General features: G+C 35.6%; 1 protein-coding gene across 2 annotated transcripts in view; it reads right to left on the reverse strand.

The window, feature by feature from the left end:
• Positions 1-7,322, reverse strand: part of UBE3A (ubiquitin protein ligase E3A) — a 103,900-nt gene extending 96,578 nt beyond the window's left edge. Inside the window, exons 1-4 of one of the 2 annotated variants that reach the window (XM_045286337.1) lie at positions 7,257-7,322; positions 4,162-4,282; positions 1,920-2,115; positions 690-734 (exon numbers count right to left, since the gene is read on the reverse strand). In XM_045286337.1, coding sequence (XP_045142272.1) covers positions 690-691 — 2 coding nt within the window. In that variant the 5' untranslated portion in view covers positions 692-734; positions 1,920-2,115; positions 4,162-4,282; positions 7,257-7,322. The remainder of the gene's footprint in view (positions 1-689; positions 735-1,919; positions 2,116-4,161; positions 4,283-7,256) is intronic. The other variant, XM_004708107.2, reaches the window with a different exon arrangement.
• Positions 7,323-14,596: the final 7,274 nt, after the last annotated feature.

Consider the following 14,596-nt stretch of genomic DNA (forward strand, 5'->3'; position numbering starts at 1 on the left):
AAAAAAAAGACTAGTCTTGGAAAAAGGACATCATGCTTGGTAAAGTAGGTAAGTGAAAATAAGGAAGACTGTCAAGAATAAGGACTGACACAGTGGCTACAACATAACAATGATTGTGAGTACAGCTCAGAGATGTACAGTATCTCATTCTCTTGTGCATAATAGGGTCGCTGTGAAACAGAACTAAACAGTGCAGAAAAGCAATAACATAGACCTGATTATCCTGGCGCCTTATATTCCCATAGCCTATTGGGTATCGTTCTCCCATAATAATTACAATGATTTCCTTGTATTTCACCTGAAGAGGATTGTAAATTGTTTGAAGGTAAACTTTAGTATAAAACTTTATATCCATAACATTACCTAATGGATTGCACATATCAGGCACTTACTAAGTAACAGTTGAAGTGAATTCTTATCTCACTATTTCCCTACAACTGCTATACAAAAAATTATATATAGATATATCCATCCAAGTGTAAGCAATTTTCTAAATAGAAATCCAAGAATCTGAAGTATTTGGTAAAAGGGAAAATATATATCATCTATGATAGAAATTCGCTCCCAATTCATTTTTTTTAAAGACATAATTTCTAAAATGAAAAAAAAATGTAAATAATGTGATACCATTTAAGTATCTAGGGAAGCTTAAAAGACATAAATAACAGCCTCAACTAAGCAACACTTACATTCGGCTAGCTTCAATATCGTCAGACTGGCGTTCTCCGGGTGATCTGTAAAATGCAATTGAGGAAAGTTAAGTAAAACAAGCCATAGTCCATAAAGAGTAGGTATGTTATTTTGGAAGACAAATATAAAAACAGTATTTAAGCACTAAATAAGACTTTTTAAACAATTAAAAGATTGTAATGCAAGAAAAAAGTAGTCAGATAAGATTGCTATACACATCTTACCCAAAAAATGCTGAACTAAGGAAAACCTCAGTGCATTTTTAAAGAAAAAGGAAAAGTGTAAACACCACCTGTTTTTGTAAGTAAAGTTTTATTGGAACACAGTCACACTAATTCATTTATATACTATCTAGAGACTTTTGTGCTGTAAGAATAGAATAGTTGTAACAGAGACCATATGGACTATTAAACCTAAAATGTTTTCTATTTGATTCTTTGAGAGAGCATTGATCAACTTCTGCTCTAAATAACTCAAACTCAAATCTAATTGTCTTTGTGAATTTTGAGACACTTCAAGATTTGCTATTATGATCATGATTACCATGGTCCGACAGAAAAACTCACTTTCCCTGAAAACATACAGTCAGGCTATAACCCTGAGGTAATAAAATGTTTGCTATGGGTAATTGACTTCAATCATAAATAATTATTATTTGTTTTATATTATCTCTTAATATACTACTGCTATCTTATGTAGATATACTTAAAATTTTAAGACACTAAGAAACTTTGACTCACTATATATTAAGGTGTATCAACATAATGCTTACTGCTAACAACTTCAAATTTCCAAAATACGTAAAATATTTTTTAGTCAAAAGCTAAATTTCCAAAATGATATTACAAGAATTTTATCTGTAGCTTTAATAGAGACTTTAAACTTCAAATTCTGAACTTTAATGAAAGAATGTTAAAATCAGAGTCACTTACATTCCTTAGCTATTAAAAATCAAAAACACAACAACAAAAAAGTCACTTCTTTATCAAGCTTTCAAAATTGCCCCTTACTACAGAGTTTAAGATTCTAAGGACAAGAATAGGGATGGGGGTAGGGAGGTTTCCAGTTCAATTATTTATTTTAGATCTTTGAATTGCAATTTTTCATAGTTATTTAAGAATTAAAATCGGGGCATGCTGGAGGTGGCAGTGACATAGCAGTGACATAAATGCAAAAATTTCACTCCACCCTCTCCCCCAGGGAGCAAGCAAATCACCTTTGTGACACACCTGGTCTCCACCAGCCTTGTGGATAAGTACCCCAAGATTGCTTCCAAACTTGTGTCTCCCAGACAGAAGAGCTAAAAATTGATGATAACCCCATGTACCAGCTGACTCATTTTTGAAAGTGCGACCCTCCAGCATCAGATGTCATACTGCAAGGAGGCAGAGCTGGCTTGCAAAACAAAAAATAAACCTGCTGGCACTAAGGGAAGAGAGGCAGATTAGAAGCTTTCAAATATGAAGGCAGCAAAACTTTCAAATAATAGGAAGAGAAAAGTTGAGTGAGGGAAAAGATAAGACCACAACAACAGAAAAATAAATATTACTGCAAAAGACACAAGCATGAAGGAAAGCAAGGCTAAGCCTTAGAAGCACAATATGTAAACTGCTGCAAAGTTTTGAGCTTCTGAAATGGTAGAGTGGGTAGATAAATCACCAAGTGATAACTACGTTCTGTTTCTCCAAGTTCTAGTACCTAAGCAAGGGAAAATGTCAAGAGGAGTATCAATATATCAATAAAATGCAAATGTGCTAGACTATTATTTAGTAGTGATAAATATTAGACTTAGCTAATAAACATTTATAAATCAAATCAAGTAATTTATACTAATTCAGTCTGGGGAAAGGAAAAATAAATGATTAAAGATCCGTCCTGGGTCTCTTAAACATAATTAGCACAGGTCACTTTCTGTTTAAATTAGATGTTGACTGTATTTTTAATCTAGATGTTGACTCTTTTTTAATCAAAAGAAAAGTGAAAACACGCAGAGCGTAGAGAAACAATTTGCTTTCAGTGAGTGAAATGCATGTCTGGTGCATTTCTGTAAATTAATATTCTTAAAGAGCTACCCCAAAATACCTAAATGACTCAAACCCTAATTGAAATATCAACATCCAGTAACAGTTTCCAAAGTTTATTCTAGCTCCTAAAACTCAACCTGACTGCCATCAAGTCATTTCCAATTCACAGTGTCCCTATAGAACAGAGTAGAACTGCCCCTTCTAGATTTCCAAGGCTATACCATTTTGATGGACCCAGAAACCCTCATCTTCCACCTATGGTTAGCAGCCCAATGAGAAACCCATCATGCCACCAGGTCTCGAATGAGGGCATTTATTCTTTACTGTCAAGTGTTTGGAATTTTAAAAGTATGTGCTTGCACTTTTAACAAATTCTAAACATATAATCAAAGAAAAAATAACTAATAAAAAATTACAGAGGCAAGTTAACCTGAAGTTTTTCAGAGTAACAAATCACACGTGCACACAAAAAACTTTTAATTGGAAAACAAAGTAAAAATAGAAAATAAAAACAAGAAGTGTTAAAACTGTCTCAATTTTAGGTCTTTAGATTGAAGAAATCTGATCACCGCACACCAGCTAATAATCTGAGTCCTGCAGCATGAGCTAGCATATTCAAATTGTGGCTCATTTCCAATACTACTAGATGCATCTTCTCCATCCTGCAAACTATTTCTTTTACCTCCATTGTAATTCTCTAGGAGAAAAAAGTATACTAGTTTTATTAAAGGTGTAAAAATTTCTAGGGAAAAGTTTACTTATAATTTTCACCAAATAAAAGGCACACTTTAATTTAAAACCTATTTTAAAATGCCTATGCCTCTGAAATATTTTCTGAGTATTTTTCTGCTTTGTTCAAAGGAGGCAGGGTAGCAAGGTATGTGATGTATAGCAGTTCAAATCCACCAGTTGCTCCAGGAGAAAGATGAGGCTTTGTGCTTCTGTAAAGATTTATAATACTAGTAACCTAAAGGTGCAGTTCTACAGCCCTGCAAAGTCAGACCCTATAACTTGATGGCGATGAGTGTGAAGGGTTTTGTTTGTTCTTTTAATTCATACAGGTCTTTTGTGGTGACTATTGACAGTCTGAGGAATCCTTGGATGGAATAAATAGCTATGTGCTCAACTGTTAACTGAAAGAACCCACCTAGATTAACCTTGAAAGACAGTCTGGTGATCTGCTTCCAAAAGGTCACATTCCTAAAAAGTCCCTTAAAGTCTCATTCTGCACACATGGAATCAACTTGTCAGCAAATGGTTTTTGGTTTGGTAATGAAATTTTCAATTGAGCAAAAAACACTAAATGATTTTAATTTGAAGATAAAGCGAAGTAGTCCTAATGGTCCACTTTTCTTATTGCAGTATGGCTACCAATTATTCATTTTTAGAGCATGCACATACTTTATAATGACAGCCTTTTAAAAGTGTAAAATACATCCAGCATTACCTTTTACAAGCTGTGGCCATTCGGTGACATCAGGGTGATCACAGCTTTGAGTCACTGATTAAAAACAGGTTGTCACACCAGTCTAGCTGATAAACTTGATCTGAGCGTAGGCTTAATAATTCTAATAAATTAAATAAACCTTTAGTTAGAACACTTAAATATAATAAAAAAATCACTGTTGAAAAAGTAATCCTCAAAGCTTCAAATAAAGTGTCAATGTAAAATTCATCAGAAGAATAATTATTATAAGTGCTTTTAAGAACGGTTTTCTAGAAAACCCCCCACCCACCTCCCCTCAATGATCTATTCGCTTGAAAAACATGTGGTAGTAATCCCTTGAACTTTTATGGAGTGTTACAATTATCAAAGCACTTTGGTCAGTATTTGAGTCTCTTGACAACTTCAGTTCTATCAAATCAATAGACACTGTAGCAATAATTTAAAAGACAAACAATACTCTATACAGTCTCAGAGTGATTAACTGACTTGCCCAAGATTTTACATTTAATGCTGGAACTTGAGCTAAAACCCAGATGGACTGACCTCCTACCAGGATTGGATTTTCCTGGTCTGGTTTAGTTCTGTTACAGAGTTTCATGGTTGAGTTTCATCATTTAAATATATTTAAATGAGCAAAGAGATTTAGAATATAGCATGAGACCCCAAAATTAAGGGAACTGGTTTAAGAGAACTAATTAGTAATAGGGCTTTTTTTTTTTAACTGAAAGAGAAATCAATTCTAAAGTAGGCAAATGCTTAATGGAATAGTTATATAATTATACATACATCTACCAAAGTTTAGTCCATACTTATTCTAAATTTAAGTAGGGTGGGCTAACAGTAGCCAAAATCCCTTTAGTACTACAGAATTCATGTTCTATTCTTTCTCAGCTATAAACTCACCAAGATTCACTTTCCTCAAAGAACATGGCAAAATAATTTCTCGTTCATTAATCTATTATCTTTTTATCCCTTTACTTGACCTTAACAGAACTTTCCTGATTGTCATGGTTCAAATTTACCAGGCTTCCTAATCATACTGTAGTACTGGCAGAGACACCATTCATCAGATATATCCCAGTATCAAAAGCTCTCATGCAACTAGTTTTTCCTTTCATGATTCTCTCATCAAGATATATATTCAGGCCAAATCTGAAAAGGGAACTAAAAAATAAGAAAATTAGGAGTGGGAGAAAAATCATTCATAGTTAACAGCTTCAAACTAACCACTGATAAGTACAGAAGGTGAATGATTATCAGTAAGGGTATAGAACTCAATATAAAACAGTACAGTATCTGAGAACCTCAGGAGAAGAATCAAAACATTAATGCTCAAGTCCACACCCCAGCAGTCCAAAAACAGTCTTCAAATTCAGATAAGGGTGAAGGTTGTTCTGAGTATATTTAAGTAATTTTAATGAGGATTCCAATAAATAGCATTTAAAATCTATGAAAACAGTAATCTGAATTCCAGATATTTCTATCATAGCTACATGCTCGAATAAGAACCTAAAATATTCCTGAGTTCATATGGGGTAACAGAGCCCATGAAATGAGCAGTGGTTATCATAATTCCTTCTTGGATTTTCATGAAATAGTACATGTGTATTTAGAAAATCCAAATATTACACAAGTCCAACTTCCAATTGTAAGTACAAAAATGAGCAGATTAATTAAGAAGTCAACTGATACTAAATAGCTACATGGTTGGTTGGTTGGTTTTTAATTACTAAGTCAACACCCTCTCCTCTTATATTTTCTACTTCCATAAAGTCTGCAATACACAGAACACTATAATTAGAATGCAGGAATTCAAGCACCGGTCTAATCACTGATAAGTTGAAAAATCTTGGGCAAGTTACTTAATTTTTCTGAGCCTCCGTTTCCCCCTTAATAGAACTAACATAATGCCTACTGCCAAAGAGTTGAATCCAACTCATAGCAATCCTACAGGACAGATTACAACTGTCCCCTTGGGTTTCCAAAACTTTAAATCTTTACAAGAGCAGGCAGCGTCATCGTTCTTGCATGGAGTGACTGGCAGCTTTGAACTGCTGATCATAACTCAATGTGTAACCAACTAAGCCACCAGATAGCCTTGAACTAATATTAATACTCATTTTAGAGGATTTTTAGGATGAATGTCAGCACAACACAAAAGCCGAGCAAGTAAAATTGATTATTACTATTCACAGCCTAAAAGCCAAATCTGTACTTCAATCTTCTTAGGCATCCTATTTTACTTAGTGCAGTTGTTGTCAGGTGCCGCTGAGTCAATTCAAACTCATAGCGACCCTATGTAGAACAGAACAAATGCTGCTGTCTTGTGCCATCCTCACTATTTTCTTATATATGAGCCCATTGCTGCAGCCACTGTGTCAATCCAGCTTGTCAAGGGTTTTCCTCTTTTTCACTGCCCCTCTACTTTATCAAGCATGATGGCCTTCTCTAGGGACTGGTCTCTCCAGATGAAGTCTCACCATCCTTGCCTCTAAGGCGCATTCTGGCTACAATTTTTCCAAGACAGATTTGTTTGGTTTTTTGAAAGCCCATGGTACTTTCAGTATTTTTCTCTCCAGCACTGTAATTCAAACGCATTGATTATTCTTTGGTCTGACTTATTCAATGCAATAATCTCATCTACATTTTTTCAGCAACTCACTTGGGTCCCTCATGCAATCTAACTGGTCACATAGTTATTTTCTGTAGCTCTCTGTTCTTAAGAAGCTCTGGTGGTTCAGTGGTTAACTACCAGACCACAAACTGCAAGGCTGGCTTTTCAAACCCACTGGAGAACAATGAAGTTATCTGCTCTCATGAGGATTTACAGTTCTATTCCGTCCTATATGAGCACTCTAATTAAGAATCAACTCAATGGTAGTGAGCTTTTGTTCCTTTAATATTATCTATGAAGCCTTAAGTTCCTTAAAGTAGGCATTACAAAATATTATTCCTTATTAACACTTAACACAATGTTTTAAAAACAACAGTAATCTGTTAAAACCATGTCATTGTTCTAACATTCACATCAAGTAAAATTAAACCACAACAGTAAACTATGTATGCAGTATGCATTAAATAAAACAAAAACATACCATATTTCACGAAACTTATGATGAGCAGGTGAATTCTGATGTCAGGTTCTTATAGATTTTCAACCTAAAATATAAAACACCTCACTCAATTCTTTTTATAACATCTGGATATACTTCCAAAATAAATACTGTTTTTAACTAAAACCTGATATAAATTTTATTTTTTATAATATTTAAGAGTACCTAAAAAGTTATCAAGAGAAAAATTACCCTACTGCTGTTGTCAGGATGGTGGAAAGGTGGTTAGGCAGGGCCGGTTACCTAAGTGCTTTCAGCGGGCACAGCTATGTTTCCCGCTTTCATTCAGAGTTTAGAGTGCGTTCCATTTCTTTACTCTTTCCTCCCTCGAAAGGGGCTGAAAATCTGAGACTATATGAAAACTGTTTGGCTACATCTCTCTATGCCCTTCAGACACCAATAACAATTTACCTTTTTATTTTCATCCTGCATTCCCAGAAGCTGTTACATTAAGTACAAATATGGACATCTGTTTTTTATCTACTCCTAGGTAGCAATGATGGCAAATCCCTTGACTTGCATAGTTTTCAGATATCTAATCTATGAAACTGAGGTAATACTTTGGAAGATTTTGCAAGTTTTAGGGAAAATGTATCGAAAATATGTTGAACAATGCTTCACAAACAATATAGCCTCATTATATTACAGATTATTATTTTATACCAACCATTCCATACATCTATCAAAACTTAATTCTTACCTAAAACCAAGTTCCAAAGCTTACAACAATCTCCAAATAATCACTGTAAATTCTTTACTCATTTTTATTCAATCGGAATATTCCTGAACATGACAAATTGAATTATTTAGGTTAAAATAAACTGCACTTTAATATCTAAAGAAATCAAACTCCAGAGATTAAGAAATTCACCCAGTATCCTATAAAAGTTGAAGGCAGATTACGAACACACTGCATCTGGCTTACCTTGCCTTACTCCATTCTACAGTTTTATTAACGTACTTCTAAAAAAAATGTTTTCATCTAGAACTCTCAAAACTTTATTACTTTTATTCCTTTCTTTGCCTATCTCCTTAGTTTACACTTCTTTTAACTGTCAAGAAGTCCTGAAAATCATTCATTCAGTTACTGATAAACAAAACTCCAAAAGACTAAACATTCTTAAAAGTTATAATTCCTGTATTTTCCAATCCTGTAGCTTTTTAATCCAATTTAATTTTTGCAGCACTAACATTCTCCTGATGCTGTTCTACCACTCTGACAGCAACTAAGTCTTCTTCTACATCCTTAGCCCTTATTCCTTGAGTTGTAACCTGCAACTCCCAGTAATCAACAGTATAAATCACTTTGAATGTCTGATTAGCTTCTGAATTCAGTGTATTTTAAGCAATTATTTCCAAACCACCAACTTCACCCTTTATGTGTCACTTACGTACCAAATGAAACTTTTGGTATCTTTATCTATGTCTCCTCTCTCAACTTTAGTTAGCCTAATCACTACATTGAACTTCCTAGCTTTTAAGTGTTTTTGTTTTGTTTTGTTTTTTAATGTCTACTAGGTTTTGAGTGCCTATAAAGTAGATGAAGGCACGATAGGGGAATGTGAAGTATAAATAATAAAAATCATATTCATATAGTTACAATGTATTGTTTGTTATGAAGGAGAAACAGAGAGAAAAAGACATAGTTAAGCTACCTGACTTACTACTCTGGAGACAGAAAGTTACTCTTATGCAGTGGCATGTAAAGTGACCTTTAAGGGGTGAGCAAGGTTCACCAAATCCATTAACTAAAACCTTGTGACAACATAATGGTAGTACCATCTGTTCAGTATGTGGGTGACTGAAGAAAGGGCATCTTCTCTCTCCCAGTAACAGTACATCATCAAATAAGCTCAATATTTTTTAATTAAATAAGAGCAATTTTACCTCAGAAATTCCCACCCCTAGCACTACTCCTGTACTTCCTTTGCTAGTTTTTAGATGGTTTGAAAATAAAGTCAAAATTCTTCAACTTGCAGATGAAGACTATAAATTTGACCAAAACCCGTCAGGCACGCCTCTTTTCCTGGACTGTATCAAATAAGAGAACATATATAGCATTCACTTTTATTATTTTGATGTTTAAAAATAACTGAAGAATTTTTTTTAAGAAGGAAAACTTCTGTTCTATATAATTTGCTTGATTTGATTATGACTCAGTCTCCCCACCAACCTTCTGGTTAATAGCAACTGAATTAACAGTTTGCACCACCCAGGGGGTGCATGATCAACCACTAAAGTATAGCATATAATTAAATTATTATAGTTAAAGTAAGTACAATCTCTTTGAAAAACTGTGATACATCTACTAGAACTACATACATTATAAATTAAAATTTCCACTACTAAATATACATAAAACAGAGATGCATACATCTGTTTGTGCAACGACACTCATTGGAATGTTTGGAGCATTATTGTTAGTAAGCCACAAATAAATTACGTAAATATATCCCAAAAATGGACTGTAATATATTCATAAAAATTAAATACTAAGTAATAAGCCACTGTAATTAGCAATATGGATCTCACACATTTGAAGATGGTAGGCACAATAAAATGTAACAACTTCCAGTAGTTATAAGAGCGACCTTATAAGACAGAATAGAACTGTAAATCTTTACAAGAACAGTTTCATCTTTCTCTGGTGAGTTGAAACAGCCAACCTTGTAGTTAGAAGCCCAACATTTAACCCACTGCACCACCAGAGTTCCTTTACAGGAAAAGAGAGCTATAAAAAATTAACCACGCTACCAGTTAGTTTGCATGAAGGACCCACGTGGGCTGCTGAAAGAATTTAGATGAGATTATTGCATAAGGTGATTGGAGGGCAAATTTGGCTTTCCAAATGAGTATTAATTATAACTTTATGCTGCTGTCACTGTGTTTCCAAACTCACTATTATTAAGCTGGTTCTGATGCACAGCTACCCTACAGGAAAGAGAATTGCCTCTTTGGATTTCTGAGGCTATAAATCTTTACAGTGGGTTTGAAATGTTGGCTTTGCTATTAGCAGCTTGAGGTATTTAGTTTATTGTGCCAACCTGGTCGATAAACACAAGTGGGGTTAATTGAAGGGGAGAGGGATAAATGGCTCAGTGAGCCTCGCCTTTCTAGTTCTCGGGTCCTCTTGTTTTCTGATGGTCAGACCAGGGTGCAGCTGCCTCAGCCAGTTCTTTGCTTCAGCTGGCAAGGCTCACTTCCTGCAAGACATCCCTGAGAAGTCACATGGACCTACCCCAATGCAGCCCTGGTTCACTGATTCAGCTTTCCTCCCGCAGTTGGCATCATAGTGTGTGTTTTGTGAGATGGAAGAGGACTTTGTGGATTGGTGTTGGATATATGGGCTAATGGGTTAATGTTGGACTTGTGGGTTTGGACAGCACTGGGTTTTCTTGATGTGCACTTACCCTTTATATAAATCTCTCTCTTATACATGAGTTTCTGTGGATTTGTTTCTCTAAAGTACCTAGACTAACACACAGCTCAACCATAATCCACTATGACACCGGCAAAATGAAGCATTCCAGAATTTTTGTGCTTCATATTATGATCTATACAGTTGAATAACTTTTCATAGCTAATAAAATCATTATAAAAACAATAGCAAACTAATAATAGAAATTTCTTAAAACAACAAAGGGCATTCTTTATGAAAACCCTACAACCAACATCATCCTCCAGGTTGAAAAACAGAAGAATAACTGCTCCCACCCCTGCTATTCTACACTACACTGAAAGTTTTAGTCCAGAGCAACTAGGCAAGGGATCAAATGCATCCAAAAAAACAAACCATACCTATCTATAGTCAGACATGACATAATCCTATACGTAGAAAGCTGAGATAATCCCCAACAAAGCTACTAAGGCTAATAAATGAATTAAAAAAACTTGCAGTGTACAAGATCACCACACAAAAATCAGTTCATTTCTAATCACAAGCAATGAACCATATGAACACGCAATAAAGAAGCTAATTTACAAAAGCATCTCAAAGTATAAAATATCTAAGAATATATTTAACCAGGGAGGTAAAAGACCTGTACAACACAAAATTTGTAAAACTATACAGCTATTTTTAAAATTTGAAGATGGCTATAAATGGAAAGACAGATGCTCATGGATCAGAAAATATTTTTAGGTCAAGGCTTCCAAAGTAATCCACAGATTCAACGCAATCTATATAAAAATTCCAACACTCTTTTATTTTTTTAAACAAGAAAAAGTCAAATTTAAAAAGGACTACAAAAAATTCTGAATAGTTAAAACAATCTTGAAGAACACGGTTAGAGAACTCATTTCCCAATTTTAAAACAAAATGTAAAACTTCCATAATAAATAGTACAGGTATAAGGACAGACATAAAGAACAATGTAATAGAACTGAGAGGCCAAAAATAAAGCCATACTTCTATGGTCAATTGTTTCTTCATTTTTCAAATTCTGAACTCTTGCCACTGAGTCAATTCCAACTCATTGGGACACTATGGAACAAGAGTATAGGACAAGAAATGCCCCTAAAGTTGCAAATACTCATGGGAGTAGAAAGCCTGATCGGAGTGGCTGATGTGTTCAAACTAATGCTAAGAGCCAAACCAGAAGCCCACTATGCCATGAGGACTCCTGATTTTTTTTCTTAATATTATTACTTAAGTAAAAAATTTAGAATAAGAAGCATCACCAGAGATAAAAGGTCATTTCATAATTGTCAAGCTTCTTAACACATGAAGCAAAAAATGAACTGCAAGGTAAAATAGCAAATTCAAAATTGTAACTGAAGATTCAAACATTCCCAAATAATTTATGCAAAAAGTTAGTAATGATAAATATCCCAACATGCATACCACTTGCTTATCAACTATCTTCTTATCCGGCAGTTCTTATTTACAATAATAGTAAAAAATCTGTTATCTAACTATTTTGAGCATTAACAAGATACAAGGGTATACAAAAAAAAAACAAAAAACGGAATTGCACTGGGCAGAGCCTCCCCCACACCCAGTCAAGCATCAAAAACCTCTCTCAATTAGTGCACCCAGTGGCGTCCCCTGGGGAGGTTCTCTCTGGTCACAGTGAATTTTTTTTTGTAAAAGCAGTTTCGCTTGAACCTTGTTTTTTTGTGGTGGCCGATTTAAGAGAAAGCATGTGGCTGTGAAATTTTGTTTCCTACTTGGGAAAACTGCGACGGGAAACTGTTGTGATATTGAACACAGCTTACAAAGACAGCGCTATGGAAAAAAATTCAAGTCTACAAGTGGTTTTCTTGTTTCAAACAAGGTGAAATGTTGATTGAAGACAAACTTCATTCTGAACGTCCTTCAACTTCCCGAAGGGACAAAAATTTCAACTCATAGTGCATCTGGAGTTTGTTCCCTCAGGTCAGACTGTTAATCAAGCTTTCTATTTAGAGGTTCTAAAAAGATACAATAACTGTGTGGGACAATAAGGCCTGATTTGTGGCAGATGGGGAACTGAATTTGCCACCACAATGCAGCTGCTCACGGAGCCATCTCAGTGCACGTTTTTTTTTTAGCAAAAAACAGCATGCCTCTCTTGCCCCCCGTACTTGACCTCACTCCATGACCTTGTTTCTGCAAATGAAGAGGGACATGAAAGGACAGGGATTTGACAACACAGAAGAGATGAAGAAAAAACCAAGGGAATTGCTGTCAACCATCCAAACAGATGAGTTTCAAAAATGTTTCCAAGAATGGAATGGCAGCTTTGCCGAATGTATTAAGTATAATGGAGAATACTTTCAAGGTGATAAGGTTGTTTTGTAAAAAAATGTAAATGCATAGCTTTGAACAAATATTCCAGGGGGAGTTTTGGGGGGGCGGGGTACCCCCTCATACAGCAGGCAGAAACGATAAAAACTAGCAGTTATGTAATAATGAGCTCAACCTCTTTTGTCACACAATAACCTGATCTTTGTAACCTTTCTGACATTCTCTTTCAGCCTAGATCCATCTGGCATCAGCAAAGATACCCCCTTGTTTCACATCCTCTTGAATCGAACCTGAACTTCTGGTAGTTCCCTCCTGCAACCATTGTTGGATGCTCAACAAAATTTTACCTGTATGTGGTATTAATGATATTGTTCCATAATTTGAGCTTTCTATTGGATCAGCTTTCTTTGGAATGGGTACAAATGTGGGTTTCTTCCTGTCAGTTGGCCAAGTAGCTGTCTTCCAAATTACCTGGCACAGCCAAGTGAGTGCTTCCAGTGTTTCATCAGCTTGTTGAAACATTTCCACTGGTATTCCATCAATTCTCAAGCCTTATTTTTGGTTAATGCTTTCAGTGCTGATTGAAACTCATCCTTCAGCCACCATTGGTTCTTGTTCATATGCTACCTCTTGAAAGGGTGGAATGTTGACTAATTCTGTTTTATAAAGTGACTCTGTATTCTTTCCATCTTCTTTTGATGCATCCTGTATCATTTTTTTGACCAAGAATCTTTCAATACTAAAACTAAAGGCTTGAATTTTTTTCATGAGTTCTTTCAGTTAAAGATAAGCATGGGAGACTCTCCTGTCCTCTCTGCCCGCACTATGCGTGGACCTGGCTGGTGAGATCAAGGCCATCCAGGAGGACATCGCAAGAGCCTTGGCAGAAATAGAGACACTCTCCTGCCCTCTCTGCCTGTGCTGTGTGCAGACCTAGCTGGTGAGATCATGGCCGTCCAGGAGATGCAAAGAACATTCCAAAAAGATGCTAAAGGTCCCTGAAGGATATGACTTGGTCAAAATCAGAGCTTGCAGAATTCTTTGAAGAGTTAGATCAAGGAAAACCCTGCCTTCATATAGAGGACTAGATAAAGACATGTACATATGCAAATGTATTTATATATGAGGATGAGGAAATAGATCTATGTGCCCTGTATTTATAGGTTTAGTATTCAAGGTAGCAGAAGGACACTGGGCTTCCACTCAAGTACTCCCTCAATGCATGAATACTTTCTTCTATTAAATTGGCATACTGTGATGCTCACCTTCCAGACGCAACAACTACAGACAAAGCAGGTGAATAAGCAAATGTGGTGAAGAAAACTGATAGTGCCTGGCTATCAAAAGATATAGCGCCTGGGGTCTTAAAAGCTTGAAGGTAAACAAGCAGCCATCTAGCTCAGAAGCAACAAAGCCCACATGGAAGAACACATCAGCCTGTGTGATCATGAGGTGCCGAAGGGATCAGTTACCAGGTGTCAAAGAACAAAAAATTATATCATTGTGTACTCACCTCCATGATACAATCGCTGAAGACAAATGGGTGCATAAGCAAATGTGGCGAAGAAAGGTGATGGTGCCCGGCTATCAAAAG

The sequence above is a fragment of the Echinops telfairi genome, unplaced genomic scaffold (genome assembly GCF_000313985.2).
Source record: "Echinops telfairi isolate 266 unplaced genomic scaffold, ASM31398v2 ScPeMD7_7;HRSCAF=31, whole genome shotgun sequence".
Taxonomy (NCBI): domain Eukaryota; kingdom Metazoa; phylum Chordata; class Mammalia; order Afrosoricida; family Tenrecidae; genus Echinops; species Echinops telfairi.